Below are 18,979 nucleotides of genomic sequence, written 5' to 3'. Positions count from 1 at the left end.
ATGAAAATCTGTACACAAAATAAAGAATGTTGTTAGTCACAGAAACAAAGAGGCTTAAACCAAAACCCATACCTAATCACTTACAAACTTTGGGAAATTTCATGGCCAGATCCAAATTTTGCAGCGTCCTTTCTTTTTGGATTTATCTGAGCCCAAAAGCTTAAATACTCATCCCCCAGCTTTGGGAGGTTCGCACTGGGATCTAAATTTCATGTTTAGGCCATTTCTAATAGTAAATAGTTGAATTATTGAAAAATGATTTTGACCTGAAGCTGGACAAAGCTTGACAGTTTCATAACTTATTTTTTAGGTATTGGGTTTATGGATTTGTATCGCTGAAAAACATGTAGGTAATATTATGTAAACATTTTAAGAATATATGGGTTTGGCTGTTATTGTATTGCTAGCTAAAATATAACAAAGGGTTAAATCATTTGGAGGGAGTTGTGACCTCTAGGAATCCAAACACAATGTCACAATGGTTGTATACAGCCTGGTTGCTGATACTCAAAGGGACAGAGGAAGTGTCTTTGAAGTTCACCCCCATTAATGTGAAACCAGGATCTATCTGAATCTCAAGATCTGAGTGGAGGGATGAGAGGTGAAGGTTTCTGCTAGAAGCTTCAGAGGAACCAAGGTGGTAAGTCTTTAACAAAGATTTGGGGATTGTTTTAAAGAGCAGCCTGATGAAGGGTGATTGTGAGACAGTCTGCCAAGAAACAGACTGTAATACAGCCCACAATGCAGGGGCCTACCTGCGCTTTCTAGGACTGCTCAAAGTTTAGCTATGACAATAAGAGCACAGCCTGCTGTTGATTTAAGATTGTCATTCCTATTTGTGATGTTCTTATGGATAATTAATACTTTGTTTTGAACAAGCTGTTTTTTGTTACTGCACTTTCATACTTGTCAAAGGATCCCAGAGGGAAGCTTAAGCATGAACCAAAAACCAGTTAGACCTGCTGAGGATACACATGGTGGATAGAGGTCCTTTGACCTGGGGATCAAGTCTCGAATGGGATGAATCAGATGATTCCATCTTGAGGGAAGCACAGATATGGGTCTATCACTTTGAAACAGTGACTAAAGAGAGAGATAATATCATGCGCTTTCATGGGCACAACCCACTTCTTCAGATGACAAATAAATATTTGTTTGTCATCTGAAGAAGTGGGTTGTGCCCACAAAAGTTCATGATACTATCTATGTTTTTGTGTTAGTCTCTAAGGCTACTTCTAGACTGCAAACTTCTTTCAGAAGAAGCTTTTCCGGAAGAGATCTTCCGAAAAAAATTCTTCCAAAAGAGGGCGTCCACACAGCCAAAGCACATTGAAAAGGCAATCTGCTTTTTCGAAAGATAGTGTCCACACTGAATTGACGCTATCTCACATTTAAGCTGTGATTGCTATGGATGGAATGGCCACCAGGGCACCTGTGCTTTTTCCTCTTTCCTCTTCTTTCAAAAGAACTCCCTCTTCTGTATCCACACATGCCTTTTTCCAAAAAAGCTCTTTCAGAAAAGGCATTCTTCCTTGTAGAATGAGGTTTTTCAGAACCCTCCCTCCCCCCTCCCCCCCCCCCCCGCAGTCTAGACGCACCCTAAGGTGCTACAGGACCACTCATTTTTTAAGCTTTTTTTTTTTAAAGTATGACATGGCTACCTCTCTGAGGATATGTCTATACTACCCCGCTAGTTCGTGAAATGAGGAGTAATGGTAGTTCGAACTAGGAAGCCTAGTTCGAACTACCTAGTTTGTGCCCCGTGTAGCCACGCTGCACGGGGTTTGAACCAGCGGGGTTTTAAAAATGGCGGCTCCCCGCTTATGCAAATGAAGCCCGGGAAATTCAAATCCCGGGCTTCATTTGCAAGTGCGGTATGCCTACATTACCCTCCTAGTTCGAACTAGGAGGGTAGTGTAGACATACCCTCCGACAGAGAGATATCAAAGATAAAGATCACCCTTGAACAATAGCAACCCTCTATATTCTGCTATGAATTTCAAACAAACTCACATCTCACCCTGTAACACAGCCAAATCTCCTGAGTCTTACTGAAACTGTAAATCAGTCTGGGAATTCTCAAAACAGGGTGAGTTTTGCCCAATATTTTACAAGCTTCAGTGAAGCTGGCCCAAATTTTGGGTTTCTAAGAGAAAACATTAAGCCACTACATTCCCTTTATTCAAATTGCTCCTGAAAACTTACTACTTCCATAAAGCCTAAAGTGAGTCAATTATATGCTTTATCTATAATTATCTTAATCATTCTTACTTTAGATACATTAAAAAAACCAAAGCCCAAAGATGTGCACATGCCTTGAGCAGACTTAAAGTAGGGAAAACTTTATCTAAAAGTACAGCTCTAATCTGAAAAGTGATTATCTTCAAATGACACCTTCTTATTCAACAAAGTTGCTCAATGTGTGTATTCAGTCAGGTCTGCTCTCTTTAGTGACAAATATACATTTCATTTTTAACTTATGTTACCCAGTATAGGCAACACAATTAAGAAAGTGAGTGCTGAAATCTATTCTTCCTAGCCTATCAGCAGAATTGTTTAAGTAGCTCCAATCAGTTACACTTTAATAAAACCAGGGAAGGCAAAATAACTGCACAGGTAACAGCAAGGACCTAATGTGGCCTGCAGAACCTTTATCACTTGTATATGTGATTATATAGGACTCTGTATGACCATAATACATCAGTGACCATCAAGTTCTATATCTCACGGACACAGGATTTTAGTGGGAAGAGTTTGGTATCTGCTTATATTATATACACAGTTGCTGAACTATTTACTGACACGTTTTTGTGACAGTGTCATAGGGATATGCATAGAAGTAGCAGAAAATAATCATATATAAACCCTGGTGAGAGAGGTAAAAGGCATGAATGAAAGAAGCAAAGGTGGAACACAGGCATAATATAAACGTTGCCACATTTGTTAAATAAGAGATGTTTCACTTGTGTTTTAATTCTGTTTCTTTTTGGTTGCTTTGTTCGATTTTTTTGGCTGGGAAAATATATTTCTTTCTTCAAGTGTGATGCTAGCTCTTCCTTCTTGAGTATGTACCTTGATACTGCCAAATCCTATAGCAGCACAAGGGAAAGCTTAGAACTAAAAGCTATGATGGAAAAATGTAGCAGGAAGCCATCTACCTGTAAATATTAATGTCACGGTGCTTTTGCTAATCTCCTGATTATAAAAACCGCAGCAACCCCAACAGGAGAATGAAAAGTGCAAGCTGCTCTATTGTTTCTGTTTCCTGGAGATCATAGGAGTCCTCTCTACACCACCATTAAAATACCAGCCCCATCTTGGAACCTCCTCAGTGGGCTCACCAAGTACATTCCATGGTTTCAAAGTCACAGCAACTGCTGCAATGATGTAACAACAACAACAAATGGGGGTGTCAGCCAGAGCCCGTCCTCTAATCACTTTCAAAGTGTGTTTTGTTGTTTTTCATTGGCCAGCCTCAAAAGAATTGGTCACTCATAGTCTCAAAAGTTTTACAACAAATTGTGTGATTAAATTCCTTAAACACTTCTGCCCATTACTAATCCTTTTCTCGCCAACGTCCCTTTCAGGAAAAATTGCTGCACTCCATGGTGCCTGATTTATATTTCATTTTGAGAACAGGAAGTAAAGGGATTAAAGTTGAGGATTAAAACACTTACTCTTTACTGCATTTTTTGTGCAGAATAGTTTTTTAGTTGCCATGGGCACTGCTCACTGACCCTTAGCCTCTCAATGCACTTCTGCTTGCATTAATGACATATTTTAAATGGACTCCATAGAAAACAAGTGGGGGGGAAATATCCTTAAATTCATCTGCTTTCGTGGTAAGAAAATAGAACACCCCCCCACCCTTCTTTACTGAATTCTATCCCTTTTGCAGCATTAACAGTGAAATCTGAACCAAGCGTTTGAACAAGACAAATTAAAAACTGAAAGACAGTCTCAGAATTGTACAGGGCTGGTACTTTAGATTTAGGAGAAAAGCTGTTTGCCCTGCTTCTGAATACCCGCCTTGTTATGAACAGTTTTTTGAGATACATGTAGGCTAATAATCTACAACATTGCTGTTTGCTGTCACTAACACAATACACTAATAACTGCTGTATATCAATAGAATAAAGTTTCGGTCCTTTGTGGCTCCTGTTTTCTTGGCAATCATTCTGAGTGACAGAGAGGGGGGAAAAAAGAGTGAGTTTATTTGCTGCATTTGTAAGGCATTTCAGCAAAAAGGCGTTAATGCTATTTCCACAGGCAATGACAGCCTTTTAAAATGGTGGGGAAAGAATTAAAAAGACTAAGGCCAGAGAATGAAAAACCGAATTCAAGACAATTCTGTAGACTGAAATATGAACCAAAGATGTCAGCAAAAACAGAACCTTGGACACTGTGCTCCATCTATGTTCTCCACTAAAGCCAAACATTGGCAGAAAAACTCTGCTTACTCAAAGTCTATGCAAACAAACAGGTAACTTCGGCCATACTGAGGTGAAATCAATATATACTCATAAAAGTTAAAGAGAGATCTTGGTCCTATTGTAAAAGAGTGTAAACAATAAACAATCCAGATAACGTTAAACAGTGTTATATGCTACGCATATTTTTAAAATATGCTGTATTTGTGGAAGAAGGATGTATTTGTTAAAGCAGACAATAAAAGTAAACTGTCAAGCCTTTTTAGGTGATATTTATTATAAGCTAATGCAGAAATATTATATGTCTTACAGACTGAGAAAATATTGTTTAGTAAAAGAATTTCACACCTTTTGATTCACCTTTTTTCATTTTACTTATTCTGCTTGGGTTTTTTCCCATATTTTAAGATAGACTTATATATTTGGGTAAGTCAGAACTATAGGTAACAAAAGATGACCTATTGGAAAGAGGATACAGCAGAGCTTATGAGGATGGACAAGGTCCAGAGGAGTAACAGCAATCCAGATTCATCCAAGAAGGGGACGGAAACTGGAAACTGCGGCCAATGGGATCTGTGAGTGGCCGTACCAGCAAACACTTGGATAAATAAAGCATCTGATGGCCCATCGGGGCTAACCTTAGTGAACTGCATCCGGCTTGAAGGTGGTGTATTGTCCACCACTACTTTACATTCACTAAGGCTACTTATACCAACTCTACTGATTGGTAAGAAAGTCTAAATTGTGGTAATTTATTCAACAAGGAACTGGAAGACCATGTAGAGAGGTGTGAGTCAGTAGCTTCTACCCTACTTTAATTTACACATTACTACTCCATACAAGTCAGGGGAATTACACAATAAAAGTGAGAGAGGAATCAGGCCCTAAATTTCTGTAGCCTCAACATTTCTGTTCCTGAGATTCTGAATCACACTTGTCCACCTTTGCTAGCTCTGTTCTTCATAGTCATCCAAACATTCTAGGCTACCTGCAGATCTGAAGGAATTTGCCTTTTCTGATGATACATTGTCAGCCATATTGAAAAAAATGCTATTAATTCCTGAGCCATGATTCAGTCTTGTTCATCTGCTTCCTGTTTGTTCTCAGGCTTCCTTATAACCATACTTACATCTTAGAACTTTAGTTTCACAAACTATGTGGTGATTTTTTAAAAAATGTAGTTAATTCAGATTTACCAAAGTCAAGAAAAGCTTGCTCACTCCCCAATTAGAACCAAGGTTGCAGCTTAGAGAAGACATGGAAACTATGTATCCAACTAGAATAGATAAAAAATGTAAAACATTTTGAGTGAAAAACTTGAGTAATATACCTTCAGATTTTTAAAAGGAACAATTTTTCGTGTATGTGATGTGTCTGTTGCACATTTATATTGTAAATGTTTGATTTTGAAAATTTTCATTTTCTAAATTTTTAATTTTGCACCATATTTTTAACTTTTCTTATTCTTCCTCCATTTGTTACAATTTGCCACTGAAAACATAGTAAAGCACGAAAGACTAAATTTTTCATTTTCACATGGGTTTAAAAAAACTGAATTTTTTTCATCAACTAAAATTTTAATATGAAAATGTCTACTTTTGAAAAAGGCCATTTTTTCAATTACAAAAAAATTCATTTGAAATACTTCCACCCACTTCTAGTCGGAGCTGCCATTCAAATTAAAATGCATCTGAGAGTCAGTACAGGAAACCTTGTTCTGAATACAGCCAACACTTTCTCCTTCAGGTTTTTTAAACACAAAAGAAAAGGCTGAGCAAGTGCTCCTCTCCCTTCTTCCTTCCAGCCTCATTTACTTCCACAATTTGACAGATCCAATAAGAGTAACCCTCTTGATGGACTTTGTGGGAACAATAGCTTACAAAGTACTTTTTTTCCTTGTGCTGTTTGTTTTATGAGCTCATAGAAAGCAGCTGTGCAAAGTCCCTAGTTTTCACTTTGCCAATTTTGGTACAAAAAAGACAGATTTTTTCAGGAAAACTAAACCATGTTTGTAGTAAACCTGGCAAATGTTTGTATATTCAATTTTTCCCTGGACTCTCCAACTCCTATGGCAAATAAGATTTTGTAACTTCCTAATATGCCAATATTTGGGAGACTCCCTATTCTTGGGTGAAATAAAAAAAATCAGGTGCCTCTGAGAAGTCCATCGAGCTAATATACCTGGGGTTAGCCTTCCAGGGGAGAAGAAATAAACAGCCTTAAAATGGAGAAAGAAGGGATAGTAGACACATAGAGAAATTGTTGTGTGAGAGGGCTTGTGACAAACACAACAATGTAAATCACATAATTAAAAGCTGCCCAATGGTATCACTATTTCACCGAGGTTAACATTCTGCACTAGTGACACTGTTCTTCCTCTAATAATCTTTAGCTGCTCAGTTGAATGACCTTGTATGTAAGAGTGGAGCACCTACTCTTTCAAACTAGCATTTAATAACATTACAGAACCAGCAAAGCTGGTAAGTTACTTGTCAGAATGAGCAATTTGAACAAGCTAAAATGGTGCAGAAACAGCTCCATAAGAGACAGTCCTGTTTAGTAGGAAGTAGTCAATGTGTAAAAGACTGCCTTATAATTAATCTGAACTCTAATGTCTAATATTAAAACTAGTAAAGTTTGCAAATCATTTGCATCTATATAAATTGCGAAGGACTAGATGTTTGATCAAAGCTTTTACTCATGGATTTATGAACATTAAGAGAAGTTTGTCTTTAAATGGCAATCATAGCTGTTTTACTGATATCATAACATAGGCGAACTTAACCTAACTTTATTTGTGTCTGTTAAAATCTTTCAATATTTCTTGGAGAAATATGTTATATTACTGTCATAAACAAAATGCCATGAATGATAACATCTGTCTATCAGTGTAATTATAAATTGCAAATTGTAATTAAAAGTATTATCCCTGAAGAAAATGAAGTTTATATCTTTGAATTAAAAGACTGACATTGTCAACCAGGCTATCTTGTTGCTATTTAATATTTATGGGATATTACAGGAACTATTTTGGCCACTAGAGAGCTCCAGTAGGTTTTCCTTAATGTAACATAAATATATTTTTAAAAGCTAAAAACAAAACAAAACAATGGCTTTGAAGTTAAAAGTGGATTTCATGTATTGCTTTTTCAAAAGAGTGGGAACAATAAAAATGAAGAAGAATTATCATACGTTTTACAAATACGCATTCCTTAAGTAGGGATCCAGCTGAAATAGTGTATTATATATCAGCATATATCTCAATAAAAACGATAAAGTCCTTATGTGTATACAGGTTTATAGTTCAGCTACCTGATCAAATTTTGTCTTACAAAGAAGAAATGATAATATTAATTTTTTAACTTGGCTTTGAGACAATGCTGGGTCAAGAGCATTAGCTGTGGATTTTGTTACTGATTTAGTTTTGTTATTTCCCATGTAATAACGTCAGAACAGGAGTCTAATAAAGAAAGGGTATGTCTACACTAGCTCGTTAGTTCGAGCTAGGTAGGCAAATGAGGGCAACCGGAGTTGCAAATGAAGCCTGGGATATTTAAATTAGGGATTTAAATATCCCAGGCTTCATTTGCATCTTCCCGGGTGCCGCCATTTTTAAATCCCCCTTAGTCCGAACTCCATGCCCGCAGCTACACGCAGCACGGAGTAGGTAGTTCGAATTAGGATTTCTAATTCGAACTACCGGTACACCTTGTTCCACGTAATAATACAAGGAGATTTAACGGTAATTCGAATTAGGAGCTTTAATTCAAACTACCTAGTCCGTGCCGCGTGTAGCCGTGGGCAGGTAGTTCAAACTACGGGCATTTAAAAATGACGCCCGCCCGGGAACATGCAAATGAAGCCTAGGATATTTAAATCCCGGGCTTCATTTGCAAGTTCGAATGCCTACATTAGCCACCCTAGTTCGAACTAGGGTGGCAGTGTAGACATACCCTTACTTCTTTAGTAATCTCATTGACATCAGTGGAACTAATTGAAAGAAAAAGAACTACACAATATGTGCAAGGGTTCAGCATCTGGTCCTTAATCATAAATTTCAGACAGGATTTTCCCAGTATAAGGATTGCAGGATTTGGTCCTTAAACAGTAGAGGGATATACCACCACCTAAGTATAGATGAATAGAAATTAAAATTATCAGATGCATCTGTTCATATTTTTCAGATTGCAGTGTAGTAGAACAATGTCGTCATCTAGAAATGGTTGCCTGATTTCATTGCCGGATTTCATGAAATGTAAAGTAATAAAAAATAAATATTATAAGGATCTTTTGTGGCAAACACTCTGCACCTTGTATCCTCCTACATTTCTACCTCCCATTTGTCTATATTTGCATGAATTCTCCTCTGACCTATTACACATTTGTTGGAAGAAATAAAATAACAATTGCAGTAATTGTTTAATTCTTCTGACCACAAATAATTTTTCCTGAAAAAGTCACAAAGGCCTATGATTGAGACTGGTCAATATTCAGGTCCTAGGTCAGTCATAACCTTTCTTTACATAAAAATCTGTCACTTCATGACGCTGCAGGGTTTGAAACTGGAGCTTCATTCTTTGGGATGGAGGGATTACTAATTTCCCAACAGAAAGTCCAACATTTGCTTCTGGCCCTGGAATGGCCCGAAGTACTGGATTTTAAAGCGGGGGCATATTTATATACAGAAAATAGATTTTATGTCTTTTTTCAATCTTTCACCTTTAAAATGCCAAATTCTCATCATTTGTGTAGCCACACTTAAGTCATGAATGGGAGACAAAATGATCCATGTGACTGTATTAATACATTATCCATTCTACAAAATGACGAGCAAACACACTAACTGTGAAACATTCAGTTGCTTCAGCATATACATTTCTGAAGAAATAGTTCAGACACAGAGAGAATCTGGGGAAGGATAAAGGGAAAGGAAAGAAAATAGAAAATCAGAGTCTATTAAAGAGACAGAAATGAAGATAGAATAATACGAGGACCAATTTTACCACAGCATATGTACCTCCACCTCCCCTTAAAATGTATGAGTTTTGGTTATATATCTTTAAAAAAATCACACCTAATAAAAAGTGGGGTATAGAATGAGACAGGAAATGGAAAGAGAAAACAGGAGAAGAGGAATACAAATAGAATGAGGGAAACCAAACCAAGAAAACACAGATTATAAGATTAATTTTTGTTCATTCATTTACAACTATTCAAACTGCTGGATTAGATCATGCCTAAAATCCCTCTAATCCTATGCTATCTGCATCTGTGGCTAGGATCAGATTTTTCAGAGCAATGTGCAAGAAACCCCATGGGAATGGAATAACCAAGGTTCTTCCCAATCTCAATACTATGACTTTCACACCTGGACTGAAGCACGAGGATTTATGTCCCTTAACAATTTGGGATTTAAAAAAAAATCTTAATGAATGTACTGTGGATACACTCATCATTCTTTATACATATCCAGTATATTTTGAAACCTGTGAAGCTCTCGGCCTCCATGCAATGAGTTCCATAAGGAAAGTTTAAAAGTGTTTTAAAATTTGCTGTTTTTCAAATTCACTGCATTGAATTATTGACTTTCCCTAGCATAAAAGGAAGTATTTCAAGGAAAGGATAATTCAGAAGTGGGACTGTCTTACTGATTATAGGTCATAAGCATTTTGAGACAGTATTCAACCCCCTCCCAATCTCAGCATTATCTGTACTTCCATATTGCAAGCACTCCTTGAGTTGTAAACATCCAACTTACAAATATCTACACATACAAATAAAAGCTCACCTGCAGCTTTGGGGAGCAGGAAAGAGGCACAGGTGGTGACGAGCAGTGCAAATGCCTGCCAGAGGACTCCAAAGGAGCAGAGGGCAGTCACACAGCCAGAGGCTGGAAAGAAGCTGCACCTGGAAGGGGAAACAACCGCTTCTCTCCAGTCACTGGCTTCATGGCTGCCCCCTGCTCCTCGCTGCCTCCTGGTGAGCAGGGGCTGGGTGTAGCCCACAGGGAGGAGAGGAGAAGCCAGGGAAGGGGGCTGGTTGCAGGAGCTGACACACAGCCCACAGGTGAGAGAAGTTGGGGATGTCCAGAAGTCCCCTTCAGAATCTCCTCCTACTTCCTCATCCTCCTCTAATTCAACCTGCCTTTCTTCAAGCACTGGCATTCAAGATTAAAAAAAAACCTATTTATATTATTTTTGTTGTAAATATACAGTATTTCAGCTACATTATGGATTAAATAGGCTTTTTTATGGACTTACCTGGGAACCTAACTACCCTTACAACATCGTTTCTATGGAAAAATGCATTTTGAATTACAAACAATCGACTTACAGACGAACTCTTGAAACACAACCCGTTCGTAAATTGGGGACTGCCTATTGCATCAACTGTTTTTAGAGAAACTAACTTCAACCAGGGAGGCTCCATTTTTAATTTTGTTTAATTTCCTGTGCTACTTTGATCTTCAATAAAAATATGCAAAAAGAAAATATTTTGTATTCTTTTATATGGTTTTCTATACATGATTGAAAGTCATCTTTGTAAAAAGAAAATGAGCTGAATTGCATTTTAGGCTTCTTTACTCATACATTTGATATTTCTGGCTTTGCATTGACACTCTGTTCTTATTCCGAGAGCCCTGCAAATCTGCAGGTATCTGCTCTGTATCTGTGGATATTTGCATCTGCAGATACCCACCATTCATATTTGCGAATATTAGAGTGGCTGCAGATATACTAAAAAGTCTGGGGTGCTCTTGGCAAGGAGATGTGGCCCAGGCACCCTGCTAAGTATTCTTACCGCAGAGTTTGCCCCACTATGCCCCTTCCCCGGTACTTATCAGTTAGTGAGGTCGGAGTGCTCCCAGCGAGCAGCCTGGCCGGGGCGCAGGTGTTATCCCACTCTGCCCCTTCAGGTGCTCCTAACTGGGCGTGGGACAAGCACCCATGCTCCGACCACAGTCCTCACTAGGAGCACCCCAACTAGTGAACAAGGCAGAGCAGGACGAGCACCTGCACCCTGGCCATGCCCCTCACTAGGCGCACCCTGACCTCACTCCTCCATACGTGCTAGGCATGGTGTCGCAGGACATGCACCTTGACCTGGCCACACTCCTCACCAGCAGTGCACCGAGCCCACTTCCTGGTAAGAGCCAAGGAACAGGGCAGAGCGCGGGACAAGCTCCACTATGGGAGAAGCTGGCAGGGCAGAGCAAGACAAGCACCTGTGCCCCAGACACGTTCCTGCAGCAGAGCTTGTCCTGCACTCTGTTCCCTGGCACTCACTGGGGAGCGGGGTTTGGGCACTCCTGGTGCGAAGCATGGTCAGGACATGGGTGCTTGTCCAGTCCCCATTAGGAGCACCTGGCGGGGCAGAGTGGGACAAACACCCACTGCCCAGCGATGCTCCCTGGCAGGAGTGCCCAAACCCCGCTCTCCGTTAACCTCCTGGGAGTGGGGCAGAGTGCAGGACACGCTCCACTGTAGGACTGCTCTGACCTTGCTCCCCAGTGAGGGTTAAGTCCTGCTAATATGTGAATATCTGCTTTATAGCCATGGGTATCCGCATCTGCAGACATGGGATGCAAATATCCATGGCTCATTTTTTGGGTGCAGATACCAATTTTTTTATGCACGCAGGACTGTACTCATTCCCCTCCCATCCCCACTCTTTCTGATGCCATGTGGGGAATTCCTTAGGAATTTCTCAAGATGGAAAACTAGATAAAGCTAAAGTTTTGGATTTTATTTGCAATGTTTTCAATATTGTATTTAACAAACTCTTGCTAAGATTTGTTGAAAAGCATACATTATTCATAGTTTTGCCACTGACTTCAATGGGGCCCGGAATTAATTCCCTTAATAGAAAAGACTTCCATTGACATCAGTAGGGGTGTTGCATGCAAAAGAACTGCAGAATCAGGCACTTTGCCATGCACCATGGGGCACAAAATGACATCAGTGGAAAGTTATTGCATACATATATTTTGATTTTCACTGCAACATCTCTGGTCTACATTACACAGCAGAGGGGGGGGGGCGAGGAGCTTTGAGGATGGATCATAAAAAGTTGTGTGGAAGAGTAAGTGTAACCTCAAACTGACATGATGAGTACACTAGTTTGTTCCAGGGCAACTCCGTTGCCACTAATACATTTCCCCTGCTATTTAAAATCTGTGTAACATCAAGAACATATTTTAGTGTACAGTCTTGGAGAGCTAGCAACTTAAGACACCAAAATAATGTCATTTAGTGTGTAGGGGGAGGTTAAAATGAGGATTAGAGGCAGTCAGGCAGGATATATTAAATGAATCCATGACTAACAGGGTGTGACAGCAAAGGGTTTCATTCTTTTCAACAGAACTGTTCCCTAGGGCTGGAACTATTACTCCACTGTGCCTTTATCACCTTGGAATTTTTATGGTTATTTTTGATGAATTCACATTTTTTGTAAAGGCTTTTTTGACATTAAGCCAATTTTCATTTTTAATTAAAGTCGTAAATAATCTTAATTCTGCCTTAAAAGGTTTATTGTTTCTTACTTTTTATTATTATTATTATTACTGCCAGGAAATATTTCAAATACCAAAGCATGATGTGAGTTAGCAATTATAAGTTCTCAAAGGGCCAGTAACTATGCTGTACCTTGTAAATATTATACACTGCAACCTCAGTGCATGCTTTTAAACACTTGGCTTGATTGATGCCACATTTCTTCCTTTTTTTTTTTTTTTAACTAGGTTGCCTTATTTCCACTTTCACATATTAACCCATATCAGCTAAATAAATCCTTATCAAATGGACTGGATGCTAAACTAAAACTAAACAACTGTAAGTTTCATTCTAAAAAAAATGACCATGTGAGGATTTAAAAGGGACTACTTTAAACTTTATAACAGGGGACTAGAAAATGAACAAAAATATATGGGAAATGTCACCCTAACAATAGAACCCCTCCCCCTGACACAGACGCCTGCAATTTTACACAATTACTTACAGAGAATACCATATTATTTTACGTTCAATTATGATAATGTTACCTAAGTGTTTAATGCCCTTTATTCAGATACATTATCCAAAATTTATTTCATGTGTCTTATGTAAATTTGACAGAACATTAAAGGAGGACCACTGCTTGCCTTACATGCTGACAGAGGGGAGTAAATTGGGAGGGTGTGTGACATCCCTTTGCTATGTGCCCTATGGCTCACAATACAATCAGTAGACCAATATGCACAGGACCACATTCGCCCTCCTTCACACATGAGCAAGGAGAGGACTAAGGATGTTAAATTGTAGTTACCTACCTAATCGTATAGTCAATCCAATTTGTATCGACTATACCATTAGTCAATAAGACCGCTCTGCAGAGCCACAGCGAAGGTAGCTCCGGGAGCCACCCATGTTATGGCTCTGCATTTTAAATGTAGTAAGAGCCATGGGGCTCTTACTACATTTAAAATGCAGAGGTGCAACATCTGTGTGAGCCGAGACTGCTTGGTCCCAGCTCACTCTGAGTTCAGCAGCCTCTGTGCGTGGCGGCCAGAGCTGGCCATGGGCAAGGACTGTTTCAGCAGCAGCCTCTGACTGTTGTGAACAGGGTTGGTGCTGGAGCAGCCTCTGTTCACGGTGGTCAGGGCTGGCTGTGGACAGGGGCTGCTCCCCAGCCCTGGCCACTGTGAACAGGGGCTGCTTGGTGGCAGCAGCCTGTCTGCCCGGGGGAAAGTGGGGGGCGCTTCCTGTTGAGACCCCTGCAGACAGGATCTGCTTTGCAGCAGCCTTCCCTATCCCCCCTCCATGCTGCCTCTGATAGAGGCAGCAGGGCCGGGGGGGGGAGAAGCAGGAGGCAGCCCGAAGATGGTACTGTGGGGAAATGGCTTTTAAGCCGGCTCCCCCCAGCACCAGCTCATGTTCCACCGCCCCTTGCTACCTCTCATCGAGGCAGCAAGGGAGGGGGTGCCGCAGGGAGCATGGGGTGAGTGGGGACTCAAGCAGTCCCTGCTCACCCCATGTTCCCACTGAGGCACTTCTGCTTTTGAAATGTAGCAAAAGCCCCACAGGGCTCTTGCAACATTTTAAAGGCTGAAGCACCCACAGTGTGAACTGGTGTAAGCAGGAACTGCTTTAGTCTTCACTCGTGCCATTTCCCCGCTGTGCCTCTGCCTTCCCTGTCCCCTACAGAGCCAATGCTGGGGGGAACCAGCTTTTAGGATGGGTCACCCCAGCACCAGTTCCTGTCCCCTCACCTTGCTGCAAGGCAGCAAGGGAGGGGTGAAGCAACTAGTCAAGTCACTACTCGATTGTCTGATAAGCTTATGCTTATCAGAGAGTTGACTAGTCACTTGCATCCCTAGAGAGGACTGGTAGGGATGGGTCAGGGTGCCAGGCAGCACAGTAATGACCACAAGTAGATCACTTTTCCCCTAACACAAGGAGGAATTAAGAAGTTAACTATAATTCTCAAGAGCTAAAATTAATTCCATGGTCCCTTGGAGCAGTACATCTGCATACTACTCCTTGCTCAGGGCAAACAGTTAAATCAGAGTCTAGCCCTACATTTAACCCTATACTTCAGTGTTTCAGGCACCATCTAAACAAAAATTGTTGTCAGGGCAAATCTTGAGCTGTTACCCGAGTTAAATATAGCCCCTTCCTGAGGGGTTATGACTCTGGGGTTTTAACTCTCCCAACGTTATTCTATTTTGTCTCCATCATTGTCAGTTTTTTAAATGATAGCATTGCACTTATCCTCATTGGTCTAAAACAGCAGAACATGATTTAGAGTAAAAATGGGCTTGAGATGTGGGGCGAAAGAGCAGCTCCTGTCCTTCGCTAACTTTTTTCTCCTGGGACTGATACCTGGGACCAGGGCCGGATTAAGACTTTTAGAGGCCCTAAGCACTGAAAAGATTATGGTGCCCCCCAAATGTAATTCAAAATAAAAACAATACTATACCATAAAATAAAATTGTATTTTTCGAAATGACACAAAACTGACATGTCTTCTGAAATTAAAATAGCTTGTTTCTAGATTTTCTGATTGCAAAATTCTGGATACGTTCATCGAAGCTGACTTGACGAAGCACATCCGCTTCCATACACAATAGGGAAAGTGAATCGAGTCTGTCCTGACACATTGTTGTTCTCTGAGGGTTTTATATTCTTTTCAGCTGAGAAAAAAGGTGTTCTGCGGAGTTCTGACTTTTCCCACAATGACAGTTTCAATGCTTTTTTTGAAATATCAAATTTTTTCAAAAAAAATCTTTTTTTTGGTGCCCCTGCTTTGCTGGTGTCCTAAGCACGTGCTTAGTCTGCTTATTGGATAATCCAGTCATGCCTGGGACTCAACATTGTGAACTAGTTTGATGTTTGAAAATGGCTGGGATTTATGGAAATATAATTAATGTTTCTATACAGTTCAGTTTGATCTACCAGCCATCAAAACTCAACCTACATCTATTTAGTTCATGTTGGCAGTGTGAACTGGATGTTGCATCACAATATATTTACATGATGAAAGAATTTTACAAATAAAATCTCCCTTCTCAACATTATTTTTCCATATGCTGAGTTATGTGTATTTATTATGGTTAACCATTACTCCAAAGATGATAATCTTCACTGGACTTCTAGTAAAACAATCAGCCTTACTGAGCCCAAACTGAAAGTATCATCTATGCCAGTGTTTCCCAAATGGTGTTCCACAAAGTATTATAACATTACCTTCACTATGTAATTCCTATGCAGAACATTCTTCTAGAAGAGTTACCTTTTTCCTGGCCTGTTGGTCTTTGGAAGAATGTGCCTTTACATGCTTTCTCAGAGAACTCGGGTCTGTGTATCGTTTGGTACATCCTGGAATCTGACATGCATACGGTTTCTAAAACAAAAACAAGCCAAAAAAAGCACAAAGAAAAATCAGTTAAGCCACTGATTATTTTAACTGAGAAAAATTCTTCTAAAGCCTTGATACTCATTGCAATTGATAGGCTACACCAAACAGTACACAGATAGAATGCCCAGTACACACTGACCCTCTCTAGTCCAGCATCCTCGGGACCTGACCACTACCAAACCAGAGAATTTGCTGAAACACGGGAGGTCAATATTGTCTAGCTGCATTATCAATGCTTCCACTGCTTCCTGGGCTTTTAGAAGATATTTAGAGGTACATTAGATCTAAATAATAGCATAGAACACTGAGCATCAGGACTAGTGACATAAACAAATGTTATGGGACTGCGGCAAACTTGGCCACATGATAAGTGGACATCCAGATAACTAAAATCATGCTGGACCACAGATGTTGCTGGACCAGAGGGTACGTCTAGACTACAGGCTTTTGTCGACAGAGACTTTGTCGACAGATACTGTCGACAAAGCTTCTGTCAACAAAGAGCATCTAGACTACATCCAGTTCTGTCGACAAAGCAAGCCGCTTTATCAACATGAGAGTGTAGACACAAAGGACAGTGTAGATGCAATAACGTCTTCTGTCGACAGAACTCTGTCGACAAAAGGTATTATTCCTCGTAGAATGAGGTTTGCCGCCATTGACAAAACTGCTGAGTTTTGTCGACATTATGTCAACAGAACTCGGCGGCAGTGTAGACACAGGTATACATTTTGTCAACAAAAGGCCACTTTTGTCGACAAAGCCCTGTAGTCTAGACACACCCAGAGAGTGCCGGATTAGAGAGGTTCACAACCTGTAGTTTAATGGCATGGCAAAAGGGAAAAGAAGGCTTGCAAGCAAGAAAAAGTAAATGAATCTTTACTGAAATTTAAATGCCTATTTTTAGTTTTAGCATGCCATATTTCCTTTTACCTCATCATTATTTTTATCATTATGAATGAGTATCTTCAGTTGTACTTACAATTATGGCACCCTCCCAGCAATCTTTGACTTAGTCAGAAATTACATTATTCTTTAGTAAGCCAGGTAAAGAAACTGCAGTAAAGTCCTGGACAGACTGCTTAAGAGTTAGAGAGGAAACCTGCTTCAGAAAGACAGAAAGTAAGAGAAAAGGTTAGTCTGCTACATGACGAGTGGAAACAGCAACAAAGCAACCTTTAAACATTACAATTCTAAAACACTGAAGGTAGTGCTGTAAAAAGGAATATGAAAAGAATAAGTATATTTATGTAAAGGACAAGGCACATTTCTTCCTCTCTTAATTGCCAATCACAAACAGGGAATATTGCCAACAAATATAGTCCTGAAACGTCCAGGTAAGTTTGGTTTTTTAGATTCACTAAAAGTCATATCTGCTTGCTTTAACTTGCCTGCTCTCTTATACCCCTTGAGCTATTTCCAGAATTGTAGTTGCACTACAGTATGGAATGTCAATAATATGACAAAATTAGAATTAGTCCAACTACTTGTCGCAAACAGTTATTTGATAAATTTACCTCTCTACTTCATTCACAAAATATATAGATACAAACCTATCACCTTTTTTATGAAAGTGTGAACTGTCTGTACTGACCATTCTGTTCACTATTCATTATTTGAAATTTGCTATTTAAGTTGTGCAACCAGTCAGCTAAGTCACATGGTATTATTTCTTGGTTCCTAATGGCAAGCCCTTTGGAAAACTATGCTTCTACTTAAAACTAAATTTTATTTTGTCGTGAAACAAATTTTGTGTGTTAAATAAATATTGGCTAAACCCCCATAATTCACAAACAATATTTTGGTTGCATATATTTTTATTTTAATTGAACTTCCTGATATGTACTCTCAACCTTAACCTTACCATAGTCATTTTTTTTCTAGTGATAGCTGTATGTTATATGTTTATTTTGTTTTCTCAGAGTGATTATTGGAGCCTTGAGGATAGTGGAAGTATGTGTCTCTGTGTGTGTGTGGGGGGGGGGTAATTTACTCCCTCAATCATGGGCATGTTGTGCAGCTGCAGCACTCCTAACTACCTGTCTGGTTTATGTACATATATTTATCTCTTTATTTAAGGCAACACATTTATTCTATTTATTATCTTGAGGCACCATGTCTTAGATATTTATTTTTCCTACTCAGCATTCTAATTGGCTTTTTAGAAATTGAAGTGAAAAAAAAATCCCTTTCTACCAATTCTACTGAGAAGAATTGTTCCCTTCCAAAGAAAGCATTTCAGAGGGAAGGCTACTTTGAAATGGTCCTCTCCAGCCATTCTTCTTCCTACATCTGTTGAACTGAAGGTCTGATGAAAGAAGGTTTAAAACTCTCTATTCACTAAATGAGACAATATTTGGTTTTCTAACACTGAATCTAGCAGAATGTTCTGCTAGTCTCTGGTAATGTTCTCAGCAGCTTTTCATTGCATGTTAATTATACATTGTGACCTGGAATAACTTCTTATCTACAGAACCTGCAATAGTATATAATGAATACTTCTGTATATTAAAATAGAGCAGAACTTGATAGCACTTAGTAACCATGAAGGGGCAGATTCAGAACCCAGTGGAGTCAATAGAAAGATTCCTGTTGATTTAACTGGACTTTGAATCAGGCCCTAAGTCAATCACTTAAAACATTCAATTTTTTAA

General features: G+C 39.5%; 1 protein-coding gene across 2 annotated transcripts in view; it reads right to left on the bottom strand.

Moving 5' to 3' along the window:
* Window positions 1-18,979, bottom strand: part of GLIS3 (GLIS family zinc finger 3) — a 299,994-nt gene that overhangs the window by 87,536 nt on the left and 193,479 nt on the right. For both annotated transcript variants that reach the window (XM_006115134.5, XM_025180729.3), the window contains one exon: window positions 16,200-16,310. In XM_006115134.5, the coding sequence (XP_006115196.3) occupies window positions 16,200-16,310 (111 nt within the window). The remainder of the gene's footprint in view (window positions 1-16,199; window positions 16,311-18,979) is intronic.

Source organism: Pelodiscus sinensis, chromosome 6 (assembly GCF_052426305.1).
Source record: "Pelodiscus sinensis isolate ZL-2025 chromosome 6, ASM5242630v1, whole genome shotgun sequence".
Classification (NCBI taxonomy): domain Eukaryota; kingdom Metazoa; phylum Chordata; order Testudines; family Trionychidae; genus Pelodiscus; species Pelodiscus sinensis.
Note: the sequence above shows the minus strand (reverse complement) of the source record. Positions and strands in the feature narration are given on the sequence as shown.